The sequence below is a fragment of the Eptatretus burgeri genome, chromosome 18 (genome assembly GCF_056783735.1).
Source record: "Eptatretus burgeri isolate ZD-2024b chromosome 18, Ebu_testis_v1, whole genome shotgun sequence".
Classification (NCBI taxonomy): Eukaryota; Metazoa; Chordata; class Myxini; order Myxiniformes; family Myxinidae; genus Eptatretus; species Eptatretus burgeri.
The window spans coordinates 26,385,678-26,408,068 of record NC_140978.1 but is presented as its reverse complement, the minus strand read 5'-3'; the positions used below and the strand labels follow the sequence as shown (position 1 = coordinate 26,408,068).

General features: G+C 43.4%; 1 protein-coding gene across 2 annotated transcripts in view; it reads right to left on the bottom strand.

The window, feature by feature from the left end:
- The window catches only part of RAD54L2 (RAD54 like 2), a 93,532-nt gene that overhangs the window by 22,018 nt on the left and 49,123 nt on the right, over positions 1 to 22,391 (bottom strand). For both annotated transcript variants that reach the window (XM_085863502.1, XM_085863501.1), the window contains exons 10-19: positions 21,880 to 22,222; positions 21,022 to 21,199; positions 20,588 to 20,839; positions 16,043 to 16,161; positions 15,768 to 15,883; positions 15,562 to 15,661; positions 6,972 to 7,177; positions 5,241 to 5,416; positions 4,951 to 5,150; positions 2,676 to 2,842 (exon numbers count right to left, since the gene is read on the bottom strand). In XM_085863502.1, the coding sequence (XP_085719628.1) occupies positions 2,676 to 2,842; positions 4,951 to 5,150; positions 5,241 to 5,416; positions 6,972 to 7,177; positions 15,562 to 15,661; positions 15,768 to 15,883; positions 16,043 to 16,161; positions 20,588 to 20,839; positions 21,022 to 21,199; positions 21,880 to 22,222 (1,857 nt within the window). The remainder of the gene's footprint in view (positions 1 to 2,675; positions 2,843 to 4,950; positions 5,151 to 5,240; positions 5,417 to 6,971; positions 7,178 to 15,561; positions 15,662 to 15,767; positions 15,884 to 16,042; positions 16,162 to 20,587; positions 20,840 to 21,021; positions 21,200 to 21,879; positions 22,223 to 22,391) is intronic.

Below are 22,391 nucleotides of genomic sequence, written 5' to 3'. Positions count from 1 at the left end.
CAAACCGCTTGGGCGGTTCGTGTCCAAGCCGACCTGCCCTGAGGTACGGTCTCTCGGTAGGCTACCCACGCGGGTACTTAGGTATATCGAGATTCGGCGATTGACCCTATTCTGCGCGGGTAGAAAATTGGCTAGGCCGTGGTGGGATTGAAGACCCACCCGTGACAGGGTTCCGGCGTTGCTCCGGAAGGTCACGACTGAATTATCCGTCCGGTGGGCGAGCGGCTTCTATTAGTGGAAAGCGGCCGTTCGCATACCGTCGGGCACGAATTCGTAACAGTACATTCTTATGATAAATCTTGGTGGCGTTGGATTGAGAATATTTTATCACCAGCATGGTACATGAGGAGGCCTACATCAGTCAGGGATAATGCCCATGCAGACTAGTCTGGAGAATGAGTCATATGTGTTCTGGGAGTGGGTTTGTCTTGTCTCTGAGCTATGTTCAGTAATGTAAGCACAATCACTGCTCACATCGTAGTCTCATTTTGGTCTTGCTCAATTTCCTGGTATATTTATTCAGAATATGCAAATGAGCTTTTTGGGGTCTTCCATGTACGATTGGTGGGGGGGGGGGTGGTTGAAAATGGAGCATACTAGCAGAAGCCACCTGCAAATATTTGGTGAGCCATTGTTTCTTGATAAATTATTAAATTTATTTTAATCATAATAACAGTGGAATTAAACTTTTCCAAAAATCAACTTACAGGGAGATATTAAATATATATTTATATAAATGAATACCTATGACACCACCCATAAGAGTAAAGTGCACCTAATCAGGGCCAAGCTTAATCGATTGAGATAAATCAGAGGAACAAGTCAGAAAAGACACAATCTGGCTTGAAGTCTGCGAAAAGACAAAGTGTGAAGATGTGGGTGGAGAGTCAAGAGGATAGTGTTTTTGATACAGCAGCAGCAGCAGCAGCAGCAGAAGTTGCGGGAGCGGGTGGGGAGAGGGTCGAGATAAATGTGTGGCCGTGTTTGGCCGGCACATCAGTGAGCTCAATTGGTACCTCTCTGCGAGTGCCTCTTCCAAGCAACCAGTACTTCTTTTAAAATCATTCATTTTAGCAAACAATGACATTGCTTATTTGTTGTTGTTGACAATACAAGGCTTACAATAATTCTGGTATTCGTGGAAGGGCTGTATATTTCTTACATCGTGGATGATGAAGTTCAATCTAAATAAATACCTTACTTCCTGGTCTTTAAGAAATGAACATTTTCTGTCTCACTCCTTTAAACAAAGCCTGGTTGATGTGTTTTGGACTTTTCAATGATCAGTGTATGCATAAATATTCATTTTCTCAAATTTGAATATCGCAGAAAATAAAAATAAAATTTGTTTTTTCAGGCACCCCCCCACCCCCTCCAAAAAAAATCAAGATTCCAAAAGTGGGTGCTCGGGCATCCTCAAAAAGAAGCTAATGTGCAGCCCGGCCGAAGGGTACCGCAAGTATGGTCTCTGTCGGGGTAGCACATCTGAGGAAGGGGTTTCAGGGTTGGGGAAAGACCCCATTTCTCTCTGTGTAAATGTGTATCGTGAAGCGCCACCAGGTGGTATCCGGTATTACAAATCATATTCTTCTCATGTAAAGAAAGTTTAAGCAACTTCTCAATAATATTTACGGTGATGTTGAATTATGAGTGAGAACAATTCAAAATTTTGAAAATGTTGAATTTTTTCTGGAAACCCTAGACTCCGATTCGGTGACTGCACAGCATCAGCTCACGAGTCTTGCACTTCCTCTCTCTGTCATTGTCACCATATCATTTGCCCCAAGTCATCTTCCATCTTCTTGGAAGTCAACCAACATCACTGCATAACATAAAAAGGTGCAAAAACAGATGCTCTTACCTACAGACCAACTAGCTTACTTCCAATCAGGACGGTCTCCTTTTATCCTCCCAACAATGGATGGAGGCCCTCAATATCAGACATAAGATCAGGGCCATCTCTCTGAACATATCTCGAGCTTTTGATAAAGTCTGGCATCCTGCCTTACTCTCCAAACTCTCTGCCGATAGCATCCAAGGCCAACTCCACACATTGCTTACTGACATCCTCAATTTTCGTAGCCAACGCGTGGCACTCAACAGAATACTTTAATCTCTTCTCCCTGTCAGGCTGGAGTGCCCCAAGGCAGTGTTCTCAGCCCCATCCTATTCCTAATCTTCATCAATTATTTCTCTGGAAAATCCTCTTTATCTATTTGCTGATGACTCCACAATCTTCAGGGGTTCAGGGTAGGGTTGAACCTGATTCTCTCTTTGTAAACTTGTATGGCATAGCACCGCTCCCCGTGAGGAAAGGTGGAGGGGCGGTATTACAAGTCATACTAACATATACAGATTCTGGGGAATTTGCCCGTCTGAAAGGATGAGTTCTTCGCTAGTTTATCTAACCAAGAAAATACGTTGAATATAAACAAATCCAAACAATGACAATATATATGAAAGCAACACATGATTTAAACAAATTGTGGTGAAAACACATGAGAAACATTAAATGCATAATGTCAACTCCATGGGCAAACAAGAATTCAAAAGTCAAACAATGCTGAAGACACGATAATCACTCTGCATGTATTATCTTCACTCGGAGCATCAAAGAGCACGAGCAAGGTACCTTACACAGTTTGATAACACAAGTCCAAGTTGCAGGAACACACCTGTAGTCGTGACTACCCTCTGCACAGCAATTCCCGCTCTCTGCACGTGTCCCATTGGAAATCCGGAAACGATTCCTCCCTGGTATTGCCGTGGCATCATCGGCACTGGGGTTGATTGTAAAGGTGGAACGTTCGCCACCGGTTTGTTCTTGTAAGGACCATGCAGCCTGCATACATGGACAATTACTTGCACCAATACATTAAATTGGTTTTCCAAATAAATACTTCAATTGTAATGGAGAACTAATCACAAACTGAAAATTGCAATTGTGAGTTTGCAAATGTTGCCATGATGCTTTCCACAGGACTGTCAGGATGGCCTGCAGGTATGCATTCTCACCTCTGAGCTGGCAAGCCTGGGCATGAATCCCAACCCACTAAAAACTGTATTGCTTGTATTTCACCGGCAGGATAAGCCTAATGTTGGCTTTACGGTTAAGATGGCCACATTAAAATCTTAGGGTCTTGAGTTCAAGCCCCCGTCATGCCGTTGAAATAATACCAGGTGGGTTGACTCAGCCTGTCATCCTCCCAAGGTATGCAAACTGAGTACCACCTTACTTGAAACAGGGGGAACTGCATCAGTGGCAGAGCCTTGCTCCCAGAAATGATGCAACCAGCAGCCACATGCTGCATACAAAATAAAAAAAATAGGACCACTGGACCTGTAGTTTATCTGGGCCCTGGCCTAATGTTGTAACCCAAATTTGGGATCATTCTGACTGGTGGGTCTGGATAAGAAGATTTTTTGAGGAATTTACATGATTTTCCAAAAAGTTGACTAAGTCAGCCATTTTCACACACTTCCGGTCATGTGATCGGCATGGCCTCCGCAATTTAACATCAGGATCCTATCTTGATGTTGGAACCCAAATTTGATAGCATTCTGACTGGTGGGTCTGGAGAAAAACATTTTTGAAGAAATTTATGTGACTGCCATTTTTACACACTTCCGGTCAAGTGATTGGCATGACCTTTGCAATTTAACATATCTACCTTGGCTTAATGTTGGAACCCAAATTTGGTGGCATTCTTACTGGTGGGTCTGGAGAAGTAGATTTTTGAAGAAATTTACTAAGTTGGCCATTTTGACCAACTTAAAGTTAAGTGACCAGAACGCACTTTGCAATCCCCGTTACCAGTAAGGAACGGAACGTTGCTGCCAAATTTCAGCTGGATCGGCCCAGCGGTTTGGCCGAAGGAGTCGAAATAGGAGACGGACGGACAGTGCGTGATGATAAATTTTATCTGGAATTAAAATTGCAAATGAGCTAATAATAATGATGAGATGGAAGGATGAGGTATCAATGTGTGTGCCATCCCTTGGATGGACATTGAACTGAGCGTCCCATCTGCTGGGAAGAAGAAGGAGAAGAAGAAGGAGGAGAAGACGAAGAAGAAGAAGAAGAAGAAGAAGGAGAAGGAGAAGGAGAAGGAGAAGGAGAAGGAGAAGGAGAAGGAGAAGGAGAAGGAGAAGGAGAAGGAGAAGGAGAAGGAGAAGGAGAAGGAGAAGGAGAAGGAGAAGGAGAAGGAGAAGGAGAAGGAGAAGGAGAAGGAGAAGGAGAAGGAGAAGAAGGAGAAGGAGAAGAAGACACTGTAGTCCCTGTGCCTGTCACACTTTTCTCATTCCCAGTTCTCCCCCTGATGAAACTGAGTCGAGAGCCTAATTTATTTATTTAATGTAATGGTCGTGCAGTACAGGCACCGAGGCACGATGGGCCATGGCCTCCTCCGTCAAACCTCCTTGTTAAGATTTATTGGCCTCGTATCAACGTGGTCACAAACCATCACGACCAACAGACATTATCAGGTTTTCCAGCAGAATCGAGTTTTACTTCTTGCAATGTAAATACAACAGAACTTCAGTATTTTCCGTGAAGTTCATAGGAGGGAACGGCGATGGGAAAAATCCAACAATGGACGCTATTTCCCTAGTTACCGACATCGACAGACAGTTTCCTGCCTGGCGGACATCTGATCACGATAACGAGCTTGCAAGCTTTTGTACCCGGATAACTTCTACAAAAATACCTCGTAATAAAACTACCATGGGAGTAATTCACATAATCGTGGTCATGATGCGTTCGCATTGCACCCCATCTGGAAGAAATGGGTTAAGAAACGAATCAGCAGATCAGAATAGCAGCTTGGTTCCCTATAATCATGGCAAGCTTTTCTGATGATGAACATAAGGAACCCTCCGTATGGGGAATTTCAAAAATAAGGATTTCCACAAAATACGGAAGGAGTTTCACGCATGTGCAAAGTTACTGACTTGTGCTGTTGCTGTGCTAGGTAGGAGAAGTTGTCCAAGCTGTCAGAGACAGTTGGGTAGAACTGAGCATAACTAGGCCGTGAATAAGGCGCTGATGCCCGTTTCTCATCCTCGTAACTCTTCTTGGCAGCCCTCTTCTCAGCAGATGTTAGGCGGTATTCCCGCTTGTCCATGAGCAGGGATTCGTGCGTGAAGGGCTTCTGCATGAAAATCCGAGCAACAACAATCATGCCTGCACAATAACGGTGGAAAGATGTGAGCAAGGGAGAAAAAATATAAATACGACTCACCTTCGTAATAAGGTGCGAGTACTTGATACAAGTATCACGCAAGAGGCGGTCAGAGAAGAGGTGAGCACGGTCTGTCACATTTTCCGGTCGGGCACCCTCCTCTGCAAAGTGCAACAGGTTCTCCACCTCCCTCTTGGTGAAGTTCAACATTGGGTTCATGTCGTCGACGACACGGTCTGCAACACACGGCATGACGAGAGATGAAATTCTCCAGGAAACTGTCTCCATCACTCATACAAGCACGAGCTGTGTGCTCAATTTAGGGTCCATAGCATGATTTAACATCTGAAGGGTAGGAGCAATAATGACAACTTGAAAGTTATTAACAAAGGAATGATGATGGTCTCTTCTCAATTGTGACAATAAGACTTGAAGCAATAGAAGCAGCTGCATCCTTATCATCGGAGCCAATACTTCTGCAGGAGCCTTCACGAGCTGCTTTCAACGTGTTAGACTACACCACCCTCTCCAATCTTTACCTTCGCCACCAAAGGTGGACAAACGTTGTTTTCACCCCTGTCTGTCTGTTTGTCTGTGACGAGGATATCTCATGTTATAGAGGACTCGGACGAAACTTGGTTTACAGGTTGGGTGTGTGAAAAGAACGAATTGTTCAGATTTTGGTGAAGATACGGATTTGAGAATTTTTAAAGTGATTCTTTGCCATTGGAAGATAGGGCCAAAACAAAATACTGTAAAACACGATATCTCATGTTACGGACAGATTCGGAAGAAACTTCGTGAACACACACACACACACACACACACACACACACACACACACACACACACACACACACACACACACACACACACACACACACACACACACACACACACACACACACACACACACACACACACACACACACACACACACACACACACACACACACACACACACACACACACACACACACCTTCAAGTCCATTTATGTCACTCCAGGATAGCCATGCCCCATGAGGCCGATTTTCAAACATGAATACCAGCTCCCCATATCTGTACAAGGATCTACATTCACAGCAAACTACAAAGTACAGTAGGGGGGAATCTAGAATCTACACGTTACATTAATAAAATGGCAGAACATTTTCACTGTTGCATATCTATGGCATGGACATCATTAAACTGCACTGCTGGAAGAAGAGTGGAAAAGGGAGACATAAATCTGACCAACTGCTGATATAAAATCATGACAACCTAACTGCTTTTCAACCAGATCGTTCTCAACAACACAGAGCTGAAAGAGCGAGTGGTTGCCTTCTAGTTGCTCGGTACCAACTGCCCAACATCTCCGGCTGGTGATGTGGCACAGGCAATGCACAGTTCAATGGGTGTCCAGGTGAGCCGTCTATATATGTACTTGATGGGCAAGAAGTTCTATGAACCACAATGCCAGACAAGAGGAAAAAGCTGCAACAAGTGGGGCAATTTGCTTAAATTTATGATCAACAGGAAGAAGCCAAAGGGACCAGGCCATGAGATCTGCAGCTTTGCCAAGACAACAAAGGACCACTTGAGTGTTCGGCATTTTAAAGGCATCAACAAGTGACAGCCTTATAAAACTTCAACTTTGCAATGGTGAGGGAAACACCTACATGGGAAAACAGTAAAAACAAACATTTATACAATGCTTCTAATCATAACACAGGCCGTAACAAGTCGATGTAATATCCTAACATGTCGGAATGAATGCAAGCAAAACCAATAACCTAAAAGTGGGTGCTTACTGGACATCCCCTGCTTCGTGATCTGACGATCGTAGATTTTCTTCTCAATAGTGTCGTCTGAGACGAGGCGGTATACAAAGCAAGCCTTGCGCTGTCCGTAACGATAAATGCGGCACACGGCCTGTGCATCGTGGCAGGGGTTCCAGGAGGCATCGAAGATCACCACTCGATTGGCACCCACCAGATTGATGCCCAGGCAGCCGGCTCTGTGGGACAAAGTCCAACGAATCGTGAAAAAAATTTTTTTTAAAGGACAACGTCTCCAGAATTGATGTCACGTAAATATTGGCCACAAGAATTAGGCGAGTGGCCAAATGAGGTTTTGGGTGGCATACCCCTACCCAAGGTAGAACAAGTCACAACCTATTTTTTCTTGTAGAGGGATGTTTGGGGAGTTAGAAAATCAGGGTTGTGAACCTGAGATCATTGTACAACATTTTGAAAATCACGTTTACATATGTACCACTGCAGACTGCAAAAATGGATTTAATTTTTTTTACGTTGGGATTAGATTTTGGCTCATATTGGCTCATATATTTGTTAATACTGGTGCTTCAAACACAAATTTGGTACCAAAATGTGAGGAATGATGACATATATATATATATATATATATATATATATATATATATATATATATATATATAATCTGTAAAAACCATTTGTGATGTAACAAAGGCTTTTGTGTGACCTACAGGCAAAAATAGTGGAATTTTACTCAACAAATCAGCTTCGGGTTTACCAATAAATATCAACTAAACAATTAATTTCTTCATAAGTATTTGAGTTGTATTACTACATATTACATAAAAATAACCCTCTATCATTCTCCTTTTTAGAAATATAACTCATAAAGATAAATCAGTTGAATTAATAGTTATTACCGAAACCATATGTCACCCCCCCAAAAGTAACCGACACTGATTAATTTGTAATACATGTATATGCATTAACCAAACAAGAATGATTTTAAATCCAGTTGCAGAAAATCAATTTTGAGCTTGATTGCCTTTTTCTAAAACTACTGATATATACTTATCTTTAATTATTTCATTTCAGATGCTTGTGCTGACAATTGATCTGCAAGTATGGATCTGGAACCACCTGTTGTGAAGCGTCGTAAAATTGACACTGACCACCGCATCATATGCTTTAAACCCCTCAACCCTAAAAAGCAAGAAGTTACAAAGAACCCAACATTTAATGGTTTGAATGCAATCTTCAAAGCAAGTCAAATCAGAAAAGATGACGTTTACGAAAGCATCTGGCCTTTGCAACAAGACATATTGAGTCTTGATTTGAAAGTATCATTCCACAAATCGTGTCGGGCCAAGTATACCAGCAAGTCAAATATCTCCACATCCAACCCCAGTGAGAGTGACCAGCAACCATGCACGGCTGCGGCAACAGAACACACAAGAATCAGCAGAAATGAAACAGCTGGGTTTGACATCAGGACTAACTGCTTCATTTGTGGAAAATCCAACACTTCCAGAAACAAGCTTACACCGGTATCTACAGGAACTGGACAGTCCACCAGAGAAAAAGTTCTGGCAGCAGCTGACAAAAGACAAGATAATAAAATACACATGCGCATGCTTGCCTTTCCAGATTTGTTCACCTATGATGCCAAGTACCAAATTTGTGTTTGTAACACCAGCATTAACAAATATATGAGCCAAAATCTGTGGCGATTAAATCCATTTTTGCAGTCTGCAGTGGTACATATGTAAACGTGATTTTCAAAATGTTGTACAATGATCTCAGGTTCACAACCATGATTTTCTAACTCCCCAAACATCCCTCTTCAATAAAAAATAGGTTGTTCTACCGTGGGTAGGGGTTTCTTACAATTTTAGGCCCCTTTTTTAATTTGGCCACTAGCCTAAATAGAAAAAGGAACCTTTCTACATTTTCAATGCAGCTTTGCAGATACACAGCAGCAACAATGCAAAACGCACGGATGTGCAACTCAGTACATATATGGTGATCGTAAAATGGGGATGTTTGTGTGTAGAGTTAGCTAAATTATGTTGTATGTTGAAGCGCTTTGAGATTTTATTCCAAAGTTTATTATTTCATATGCACCCTGTGGTTGCATCATTGCTGGAAGCGCAGCTGTGCCACCGCTGCAGTGCCCAGTAAGCTGGTACTCATTTTGCTGACTTCAGAAGCATGACAGGCTGAGTCACCCCACCTGGTGTTATTTAACGGGACGAAACAGGCTTGAACCCAACACCCGAAGATCTTAAGCCAGCAACCTTCACCGTTAAGCCAGCATCAGACTTTATTTCTTCGAGAACAGCACGAAACTGTATCAGAAACCGATTTGATTTGAGATTAGTTTCATGATACTAACTCCGTTAAAAATGTAAATATCCTTTGAATGACTCATGCAGGATAAGCGTGAAACAACAAATTTCCTCAACCAAGTGTTGAGAGAGATATGCTGACCACCTTCATCTTCTTCATCAGGAAGTTTCGTTATCTTTCTCATGGCGGTTAGCAAGCATACCATTGTTTACATTTGGTTGAGAAAATTTGGTGTCCTTATTTTTCCATCGATAGACGTACTATAATCCTTATAAAGATTCGTTTTCCGTGGGGTTTTAGGCAGCCAGTCGATGGCATTATATTTTTTAGTCGGTTATCAATTTACTCGTGAAGAATCCTTCCTTTTAAGGTGAATCCCCTCAGTATTGGTATCTTATTATGGTTTGTAATACCCCCTCACACCGGGAGCTATATCATAGATATTTAAGTTGAGAGAATTGGGGTCCTCTCCCCAACCTGAACCCCCAGGGATTTTTTTTAACTGCCTATAGCAGAGCTTGAGTACAACCACCAGTTTTCAACTCATTTCATGCAGCGATTCAGGAGTGCACAGAAGTCAAACACACAAACACTTCTCAAATTACATTACGATGATTCTAAACCTTTCCCCTCACATGATCAACTTTTTGAAGCAGGCTTGATAGCACAAGGGTAAGAGCGTCTGCTCTGAACCTGTTCGGTTGGTTTTATTCTGACCGGTTTGATTATCATAGCTTGGTTTGATTTGATTCTGACCCTGGCTGAGTCACATCAAAAATTAAAAAAATGGGAAATGCCGCTTCCTCGCTTGATGTTCAGCATTAAGAGGACAGAGCAAACACAAAATCCCATGGGTTGGCATCCCCTGGGGAGGGGAAAAAATTTATCCTCAATTGGTGTGCTAACTGAAGAAATAAAAATAAATATACCATCAGAGATGGGGAATCCCCCGCCATTGAATGAAAAAGGTCATACATATTCCAGATAATGAGGGAGGTGGATTGGAAACAAGACACCATTTGGTCATCATCTCGAAAAAGTTCCCCAGGGATGAGGAAAGTAGTAAAGGCGCTGTCACACCTTGACGTTTTAGCCAGCAATGGCAACGTATAAAAATGTATGTAAAACGTTGGCGTACGCTGAAGTTTTGAGGTTTTTTTTTTAAGTTTTGGTCGTATTCATAACGTGTTGGTCGTATGCATATTAGTAACGGCACAGAACGTTTCGTTGTCTTATAGATAACTTATACCAACGAATGCTTAGCCTGTTGTCAGCGTTCACAACCTATGCCCAACGATAGTTTAACTTTGGCATAGCGCGCTGCACGTATCGCCGACAAACTCGTGGCGTTCTCTGTTAAAAAGCTGCCGCACACCAATTTAAATCATACCCGCCTGAAAATTGGAAGTGTCAACATCGCAGTCACACCTTGACGATTTAGCCAGCGTATGCCGACCTATGAAAAATGTGTCTAAAACGCTGGCACACGTCGAATACGGTATGGGTAAGTTGTGTACACGTTAGGAACACGCTGAAAAACAATGAAGTACGCTGTCATATTCCGTGGTACGTCTAGTACGTCATAAAATTTCAAGCATGCTGAAAATTTTACGATGTACTCGACGTATGGCTCACAAGTTCTGTATACGCTGGCATAAGTCCTCGGCACGCTCCGCGATCGTTGACACACGTCGGACACACGTTACTTGTAAGTTACTCATAAGTCGAAACACGTCGAGGTAATGTTTAGCATACCCGAAACTTAATTTTTAACCAATGAGTAACGTGCTTTGAACCTATGAGTAGCGTGCCTTGAACGTATGAGTAATGTGCTTTGAACCTATGTGTAATGTATCTCAAACGCACATTGTCGTATGTAGACGAATTTGATTGACGTCTTCCGGACGAACACAGAACTTACTGAACGTGTTTCTAACTTACATCTACCGTATAATGGCGATTTGGCAGCGTTTAGGGGAATTGGTCGATACAAATGAGCTTCACAGGAGGAACCCGTCAGTGTTCCAGACTCCATGTTGAGTAGATGTCAATGTCAGTAGTATCAGTAGTAGTAGTATTAGGTGAGCGTGTCAGTAGTAGTATTGGTAGTAGTAGGTCCATGTCAGTAGTAGTAGGTGAGCATGATGGGGAGTGTGTGGGTGATGATGGATCCTCGTTGCATCCACGAATTGGAGATTACTTTGCACCATTGTTCGATGTTCTTTTCGGCTAATTTTTTTTTCTTATTCCCACGATGAACTATTTTTTTTGTTTCAGTTTTTAAAGTATTCAAAACGACTTGGACAAATGCATAATGTACTAGTAATGAACACAGAACGCTTCGATAACTTATAGATAAGTTATACCAACGATTGATTAGCGTGTTTTAGGCGTCCACAACCTATGCCCAACGATAATCTAACGTATGCATAGCGTGGCAGCGTATCGTCGACGATTATGTGAGGTTTTCTATTCATAGGCTGCAACTTCACTTTTCATAAATGCCTGTCACTCGCCGATTGTTTTTGGACGCTGGTGCTCGGCAATTGAAATCGTTTCCATTGAACGAGTTAAATCGCTTCCACTGGACTATTGAAATGATTTACAATGAACGATTTAAATAAATGGCTGTCACTCGCCTATTGTTTTGGACGCTGGTGCTCGGCAATTGAAATCGTTTTTATTGAACGAGTTAAATCGCTTCCACAGCACTGCAGTCATGGCACCAACAGCAGCAGGCTCAGTGTCAGCCTCATGCCAGGCTCAAGCGGATCCCTGTAGAAGGTGGACTACTTGGTTATCCTTGGACCCACTCTGGCTAACAGCTCGTCGAACATCGCTGGGGGCATACGCAGGAAGTTGATGAAGGATGCATGGTCCTCGTTCCGGAGTTCCACCATGAGCTGGTCATATATACCGTAATGGCTTCGCCTCCCGATCCATGGTCTGACCCAGTTCCTTCTCCTCCATTCACGTCTTCTTCTCCCGGCTCTATTGGCACACAACTGGTGCAGTGTCAACTCGATGAGGTCATGTTGATGTTGGAGGACAGGTAGGTATTGTCGTCTCAGCCTTGCCGTATCCTCCATCTCTCAGAATGACATGGACATGTACTCACCACGAAGTCTAAAAAAAAAAGACGGGTTCCTCCTGCGAAGCCCCTTTTTATATACCAATTCCCCTAATCACTGCCAATACGCCATTATACGGTATCTGTAAGTTAGAAACGCATTCAGTAAGTTCTGTGGTCGTCCTGAAGACGTCAAATACGTCTACATACGTATTTGTGCGTAGGACATGCTTTACAAATAATTCCCAAGCACGTTACTCATATGTTATAAATAAGTCACGGGTACCCTAAACATTACTTTGACGTGTTTCGACGTATGAGGAACTTTCAAGTAACGTGTTGCGAAGTGTGAACAATGTTCGTGTCGCGTGCTTACAAAATGTTACTTATAGGTTAGAAATAAGTTTCGGGTACGCTAAACATTACCTCGACGTGTTTCGACTTATGAGTAACTTACAAGTAACATGTGTCGACGTGTGTCAACGATCGCATAACGTGCCTACAACTTATGGCCAGCGTAGCGGAACGTGTGAGTCATACGCTGGCATACGTCGTAAAATTTCAAGCATGCAAAAATTTGAGGACAACCCAAAAGTACAACGTTTAAAGCCAGCGTACTACGACGTATGGCAGTGTTTTTCAGCGTGCTCTTAACGTATACAAAACGTACCCATAACGTATTCGACGTGTGCCAGCGTTTTAGACAAATTTTCCATAAATCGGCATACGCTGGCTAAATTGTCAAGGTGTGACAGCAGCTTTACCAAATATAATTGAAATCAGATATAGTGGGGCAACTTAGCACAACAATTGTGCATTTTGTGAGGAAAGCACCAAATTTGGCACACGAGTAGCCTATCATATTATGAACAGATTTGGATATTGGGCCATCTCAAAATTTTTGATGGCAGTGGAAAATGGCTGCCACAGCCATCAGCGGCTGAATTTGAGATGGCCCAATATCCAAATCTGTTCATAATATGATAGGCTACTAGTGTGCCAAATTTGGTGCTTTCCTTCCAAAATGCACAATTGTTTTGCTATATTTAGCTAAGTTGCCCCACTAATAAGTAGTTTTCCATTTATTACAAAAAACTTTTTTTTCAAGATGGCCACCCGTCGGCCATCTTGGATTCGGCCACGCTCAAAATCAATAGGATTCTTCCTTTTCAGGTGGTACATGTGTGACTCAAATTTCAAATCGATATGGTGAAAAAAAAACATTTTTTTCAAGATGGCCGCCCCAGTAGGCCATCTTGGATCCGTCCATGCCCAAAATCAATAGGGTTCTTCCTTTTCAGGTGGTACATGTGTGACCAAAATTTCAAATCGATATGGCGAACAGTTTATGAGTTATCGCACTCACAGCTATAAATGTTGACGCCCGGACGGACGGACAGCCGGACGACCTGGGTGACAACAATATCCCCCTTCCGCCACGCGGCGGGGGATAAAAAGCGATATCGAAAATGTGACATCACCGGTGTTGCCCCAAAAGTTACGTAACTTCCCGTAAGTGGCTGTGTTTATCTGAAGTCAAATCTGGTGTCGTCTCATGTCCTTGTCTGCGTGTATGTGCACAATTTGTATAACAGCTCCTCGACGAGCCTAAGGCCATGCAACAAAAATGATAATAATAATAATAATAATAATAATAATAATAATAATAACAACAATAACTCCAGCAAAGTCGATGGCATGCCATTGCAAATTCCTGTGTTTCCCACCTAAAGTAGATGGCAATAAGTTCCACCAGGAATGACCTAAAATCAAATTTTGAGTCAATTTTTTCATCCATTTTGACCGCTCTGATCCCAAGTCTCCACCTCTTGGGGCATGAACCGGGGCTCAAATCCCAACAAAACATTACATAAACGTTACAATGTTGATTGCATACATAAAGTTTCATTACAAAAATGTTTTAAAATGTTCCCGTCATGGCATTTCTTTTGTATTTGATCCGTTGACCCCACTCAGGGTGTGGGGCCAAAAATGATGATGCTCTTGTACATTCTTGTTATATGGTGATGATGTCGACCAAGTTTGGTGAATTTCTGCACAATTATTTCGGAGGAGATAGTGTGACTGACGACAGACAGATTGCAATATCCCCCCATGTATTTCAAAAAGCGTGGGGATAATAAAATAAAATGAAATAAAAACCTGTGTCACCTTCCAGCCTGGAAGTAGGTTGGACATTTGAACATGCATTTACACGTCTGCTGCCTTTAGCTGGTTCAAACAAGCTGTAACTCAAGCCAACCCGACCCTGAGTCTGGTTCAAATAAAGAAAGACAATTTATGGGATGCGCTGGTGATAGTTGTGAAGACGATAGAGTCACGTAGTGAAGTGGCAACAATACAACGAAGGCAGAGAGAAGGGAGTTGAGAGAATTCTGGAAATAAATGTTTAAGAGATGAGTCGTTGGGGGTTCCAACAGAGGGGAGTCATGTCGCGTTTCAAAGTATGCTAATCCACAGCCACGAAGCACGGCAAAGAACACTTGGCCCTGCACAGGGCCAAAAGAGTGACAGTTGATTTGGTGTGACGACGTTTCCGGTCTCTCCTCACAAGCCTGCAATTGAGCTTTGCCATTTTATATGCTGTTGTTGTCGTCAGGGCTCGCCTACATGTATCGACGAAAACAAAAATGAAGTTACTGTCTTTTTTAGATTTATAAATTTAAGGGGGGGGGGAGATTTGAAATAGGGGGAAGGCTAGTCTATTCAAGCAGCTTAATTTATCATGACCAAACCTTTCAAGGATAATGTAGGCCCCATGGGGAGTAGAGTGGGAGTGGGAGGTTTTGGGAAGAGGCTCGGAGTTTGAGAACATGGGCATAGCACATGGACACCCCAGTGCTTGACACTTGTTTATTTTTCTTTTCCTTTTACTCCCTCGACCCCATTCTAATTTCATTTCTTCCCTCTTGTCTTTTAGCTTCCCCTGCTGGCCAATATTATTATAATTAGTGATTATAGTTGGTTATTTGTTTTTGTGTCATTTAGTTTGTTATTGCAAGCCTAATAAATAATTTGTTTTTAATCAATATCGTGTTAACGCCTTATTTCTGCAGTATGTACAATTATGCTCCAAATTAAACCACTTGGGAGGTTATGGCTGTCGGAGCTTGCAATTGTCAAAGCTCCACGCCTCAGGGCTTTGTAAACCGCCACACAGAAGTGCGTGACAATGTATTCTGGCACCTCGTAGAAAGCAGGAAAAGCCAGACTGCATCATTGGTGGGATCGTTGAACTTCCTGATGAGCTTTTCCCTTTCTGAGGTCGAAGTGCTGCCATCCAAGCCTGTACGAGAGAACACGTTGCAGTGCAACTGAGTGTGTGCTTATGCAATTCTGTTCACACTTAGAACAACAGGACAGCGCAGAACAAAAGCAGCAACATCACTCACGAAAGTAGTTGTGGTTTTTGCTCCATAAAGTCTCGACGTCAGCGTGGCCAGGGGGCAGGCCCACTTTCCTCTTACTCAAAAAATCCTCAATTATATTGAGGGTCGATAGACTCTGGCTGAAGATGCACCAAAACTTTAAAATGCATCCTTTTAATTATAACACCTCACTTCTGAAACACTCTCAGCCAAAAAAAAGAAGAAACAAACCATGCACACGTGCACGCATGCACACACGCAAACACAGTGCGCCTTCAAATCATAGCACGATGGCCAACCTGAACACGAGAATCCTGTCTCCTTCTTTGACGCTCTCTTCGATCAGGTGGAAGAGAATGACCATCTTGGGAGAGTTCTCGAGAACACCACGTTGGTAATGAGCCAGGATGTCTTTGGCCTAACAAAGAATAGCATCATCGTAAGCAATGGTTCTGCACAGTGGGTACGCTACCATGGTCAGGTATCGTCTGAGCAAAGATGCTTAGATTCCCACCGGCGAAGCGGGAAAGGAAAACACAACAGTGCAAGTAAAGGAAAGTTTATAGGGTGCAAATCGTTATTAAGCCAAACAATCTTCAATGGGCGAACAATATACAGTGTATAAAACATTCCCTTATTTACGTATCCTGCCTTTAAATGTTTGAGCTGTGAAGTCCAGACTTCAGGTGAAGTCTCGAGTTTGAAATCTTACGGGCAAGTCTCAAATCCCATATTGATTACTCATTATTGCGTGTTAATCTGACAATATCACCTGACGTCGGAGGGTTTCTCTCATGCTAATCTGACAATGGCACCCCTTCCTCCACCCCAAAACCCATCTCCAAAATTCCCTGCCTTCCTTCCCGAAAGTTCCCTATCGTGTTTGGTCCTGAAAGTCTCTGTGGTGTCCATCTTGTTTACCCCGTGTTCTCCGCCACATCCCTCTCCCTTCCACAGATCTCTTTATGTGTCTGTTCCCCACTGTTTTGTCCTTCCCTCTCCCACCCCTCGTCTCCTGCCCCACCCCCCTCCTTGTTGTGCATTGTGTTAGCTTTCATACGAGCCTCGACAAGGTATACAAAAATAATTATTTTTAAAATCTCTCATCTGCCCCTATCCAAAACCATGATCTTTTCTACCCCCGTTAATCCATCCCAAACCCACCTCCTTCCTGAAAGTCCCTGTGGTGTCCATCTTGTTTACTCAGTGTACCCCCCCCCAAATCCCTCTCCCTTCCACAGATCTCCTGATGTCTGTGTTCCCCACTGTTTTGCGCTTCCCTCTCCTGCCGCTCTGGTGTCATGCTCCCTTTGTTATACGTTCTGTGTTAGCTCTTCCACAAGCCTCGACATTGTTTTCAAAAAAAACAAAAACTATGAAAAACACCCAACTTGACATTCAACCCCATTTGTAAGTCGATGTTATTGAATGCAAACAACTGCATTTCCGAATTGTAAAACTTGAGTCGAAGGATTTGAGTCCCAGATTGTCAAATCTTCAGCCTCAACTTGATCATGACAGCCCTGTGCAACATAAGCTGGACCAAAATGCCCAATTAAACTCACCATTGGCATCGTTTTTAATGGCTGGCAACACCATCAGAACATCTTGCGACAAATTGTGAGAAGAAACAACTGAAAATTTGTGATTTTACCTGAAACACGTTTACAAAGTCAGCGTGGTAACTTGAAAATGTCTTTAAACTCGGGAAGTATAAAATCGATTTAAAAAGCTCGGATATCCAGATCTGGAGTCTGTGCACATTTGACGTTGGTTCGCACAGTTCCTCCTTCCACTTCATCAAAGCTAAGTTTTCCGGATCAGATCTGTCGTGTGTTTCTGTTAAAATTTCGTCCCCGTGTTGCTGTTTGTATTTTGGTCCAATTCTCCGTGTTCAACCGTACCTTGTGTTGTATTGTCAAATTTGTGTTATCGTGGCTCTGGCCTACTCGCCGAGGCTTCAGCTTGTCAGCATGCAAATTCTGTCTCTGCTCTGACCGAGAGTCCCTTTATAGAGAGAGTAGCGACAACTAACGATTTGACGCCATCTTGAGTCCATTCAGTGCGGTGCGCGTGCGGAGCCACCGTACGGCACGAGTGCATTGAACCGTGTATTCCATTATGTTCTCTATGTTTGAGAGATGGGAATGGTCTTTTCCATGTTGATAATGAACAAATTATGTGAAGATGACAAAATAGAAGATTTATGACAACCAAGAGCCATATGCTAAAGAAGAAATTCACAGAGCTGGTTGTGATTTAACAGTCACAGACATTTAGAATCATGAGAAAGAAGGAATGAACTAGACAAGTACACGTGCTGCTTATTTCAGCCTCATTTTAATTTCAGGGAGGTGAGAGCGACACTCGAACTCCCACCTCCCTGGTTATACATGTACATGTACAATACAATGTTAAGAGTTATCTTTGTATTTCTGCAGTTGTTTCACCTTGTTTATCGTGTGTGGGTATATATTTGTGTTTGTTTAATTTTCATATTTAAATTATTAATCTAAACTTTGCTGCATGTTGCCAATCATATATTAATCCCACCAAAAATAGATTAGCCCACCCCACCTGCCCTCTCTCATTCACACTCTCACTCACTCTCACTCACTCTCACTCACTCTCACTCACTCTCACTCACTCTCACTCTCACTCACTCTCTCACTCTCTCTCACTCTCTCTCACTCTCTCTCTCACTCTCTCTCTCACTCTCTCTCTCACTCTCTCTCTCTCACTCTCTCTCTCACTCTCTCTCTCACTCTCTCTCTCACTCTCTCTCACTCTCTCTCACTCTCTCTCACTCTCTCTCACTCTCTCTCACTGTCTCTCACTGTCTCTCACTGTCTCTCACTCTCTCTCACTCTCTCTCACTCTCTCTCACTCTCTCTCACTCTCTCTCACTCTCTCACACACACAAATTACATATTTACAATCACACACACACACATACACACATGTACTAATGCACACACAAACAAATTAGAAATTGAAAGTCACACACACAAACACAAGTTAATGTCCTCACACATTCAAATCAACAGAGACAAATACATACATTCAATGCATGCCCCCCCCCCCTCATTCTCAGTTGTGGCATACAACTGTATAACTGGCATGAATTGGTTTCGAGCAAATTCTTTCTGAAGCATCACTGAAAATTTGAATGACAATAATCATATCTTCCATGTGAAAGTAGAAAAAAAAAAAAACTTATTTATTATTTGTTTTGTTTTACGAAGGTCTCAGAGACCATTGTGAAAGGCCGTGTTAGCCCGTGGGCCGAGTTAGCCCGGATCCGTTCTCCTTTCATTCGTCTTGCTTTTGACTTTAGTTTGACTTTGACTTTAGTTTGACTTTGACTTTGAGTCCGAGTCTGACTTTGGAGACATGATCTAGACCCTATATTAATTGATGTAGCTCGAAGACTCTAACTCAAACTTAATTTTAAATAAAGATGCCTTCCCCTTCAAGTGCTAATTAATCCACGAGCAATGGATAACAAGCCTGGAAAGCCAAAGCAAAGGCCAGTCTCACTCGCAGCACACAAATATATGCATATGGGACCATTACCACCATCACACTGACCTGGCAGAGAACTGAAGAAGAAGTTGCTTTCCATCCAACACGACTGACTCTGTTCTCCCAGATTTTCCGTCTTTTAGCATCTGATGGAAATCTATACATCTTGAATCCCTTCTCCGTTCTATTTGTGCACCCAAAGGCGCAACGACCTGTCATTTTGTCGTAAAATCGATGTAAAACACGAATGAGAACGCTCCGTACAGCAGGAACGTTAAAACGCTGACCGATATGCGTCCGATCCTGTCCGCGATGGACTCAAAATGGCTCCACGCAATCACGTGACTAGATTTTTCCGGACCCTCTATGTCGCTACTCTTGATAAAGGGACTCTACTCTGACCCTGCTTGCCCAGTTCCACTTCCTTTCTCCAAAGTAATGTCCTTTCAGCTTCCTCAACTTTATCCTACCCCCCCCCTCCTTGCTTCAAAAACCCCTCAAAATAAACGTAATTTTTTTCACTCCAAAAAAAGTTAATCATAAACTCAATCTGTCCGCACTTCCTTCTTATCCCTTTCTTTTCTCAAAATATTAAATTTTTATCTTCATTGAATGAAATGCTTCTTCCTTTAAAAGTTTTTAATAACAATGTTTAATGCTACACTTTCTTTATTTATCCACCAGGAACAACCACGTGTTCTTCCTCTTCATCATTATTCCTCCTCTTCTTCTTTAAAAGACATTTCCCAAACTCATCTCACTCATAAACGCTTGGTCCATGAACCCTCTAACCGTACCGACAGTGCCACTTTCCTCCGTGCCTTCAAGAATTCATTCAACCCCTCCCATGATGTCTGCCTCTCTATATCCAGATTGGGAATCTTGACAAGTTCGGTGAACAGAGTCTGTCAGTACACAACAATCAACTCCCCTTCACGTCCATTCATGGGGTCAAAACCCTCCAAGGCAGTTCTCTCTCCAACAATGGATGGAGGCCCTCAATGTCAGACATTAGGCCCATCCAACAATGGATGGAGGCCCTCGACTTTGCATTTTTTTTTTGAAACTTGCTGAGCCCCTATTCTCACCCTTCTTCAAACATTCCTTTTCTTGTGCTGTGGCAAATCCATTTGTTGTCATCGCCTCTGTTTTTCTTTTGGCCCAATTTGTCTGTCGGTCTATTGTCCCCGATCATCCTGCTATTCCATGAGTCTTGATCCCTTGAATAAAAACTCACAAAAATTCAATTAACAATAATGTATGAAAGAGGAGTCAAAGCCTGGGTTTTCATGAAGCTGCTATGATGGGAGAAACCTCACCCATTCATATGTGATGACCTGCCCCCCACGCTCCTGGAAGGGTTGCAAGCCCACGTTCTGCACGTAGCGGTTGTTTCCGTGCTGCTGGGCAGCTCCTACTCCCTCTGGCCTGTTTATAAACTTGCGCTTGTTGTGAGAGCGCTCCTTGGACAGATTGGGTCCCAGCTCTGACACCTCGAGGTCGAGATCCGGATCGGTAACAAGAGTCTCCTTTTGCATGGCCTCGTGCAAAATGTCCGAGTGGTTCCATATCTGAAGTAAACGTGGCAAAAGATCATGAGAAACAAACCTCAATAAACATGAATCATCATGTGCACACTCCCAATAACGATTTTTCCAAATAATCACTGATGCATATCAGATGAAGTGGCAGAGGAAACATTTTGTAAACGAGGTTGTAAAGCAATAGGGGAGGCATCGTTGTGTTCACAAACCTTGCAGCAAACACAGTAGGCCTTTATTGGGTTGGTGCTGACCCAACCGCCAGCACTGGCATCCTTGAATCGAAGCATGAAATTGCGGTACAAAGTAAACTGTATCGGAGACAAACGAACCAGCAGCACATGCTCCTGTTTCCCCGGGAGATGATCCCAAAAGACATCGTGTCCTCGCCTGCAGTTGCAACAACATGACAACACACAATCACATCAGCAAACAGGAAAAATGACACGGCGAGTTCACACACTGGCAGACACCGACAGTGACCTCAAATGCAGATATACACCAATACGGCAAGCTTGCATAGCGACACAGTGAGCTCACACACTGATAGCCATTGATAAGGCAAGCTCACACAAAGACAGCCACCGACACAGCGAGCTCGCACACAGACAGCCACCGACATGGCGAGCTCACACACAGACAGCCACCGACACGGCGAGCTCACACACAGACAGCCACCGACACAGCGAGCTCACACACAGACAGCCACCGACACAGCGAGCTCACACACAGACAGCCACCGACACAGCGAGCTCACACACAGACAGCCACCGACACAGCGAGCTCGCACACAGACAGCCACCGACACAGCGAGCTCACACACAGACAGCCACCGACACGGCGAGCTCACACACAGACAGCCACCGACACGGCGAGCTCACACACAGACAGCCACCGACACAGCGAGCTCACACACAGACAGCCACCGACACAGCGAGCTCACACACAGACAGCCACCGACACGGCGAGCTCGCACACAGACAGCCACCGACACGGCGAGCTCACACACAGACAGCCACCGACACTCATTTTCAAGTGGGTAGGTGAGAGCCTCCAACATGACCACTAACCGCTGAACGAAGCCTTCGAGTAGGCTGTGCAGTACGTGGCTGCGGTATCGCATCAAGCGCACGTCTTGTGGTGTACTGTCCGCACACTGCCCATTCAAGATTGGTCTCTCAAACAAGTTGCTGAACTCGTGGCGTGTCCCCAAGAAGTTCGGCCTGACAAAATCAACCATGCACCAGTACTCCACCAGGTTGTTCTGTAGCGGATAGCCAGTAAGCACAACACGGCGACGTGTGCGCACACTCTTCAGTGCCTGTGATGTACTCGCATGACAGTTCTTTATGCGATGCCCCTCATCACAAATGACCACGTCTGGCCCAGGCACAGCCAGAGCCTTCTCCACATCTAAAGGGAGCAACATGCCGTTTGTCTGTCAGGACCACAAATCTATCAGAAACAACCAAACTCGTTTTCTCTTCAATACTCATGACTACATCCAGTGGTCTGCTGAACTCCAATCCACGATCCAAATCAATGTTATCCTTCTCAAAGGCTCGTATTAATGCAAGAAATT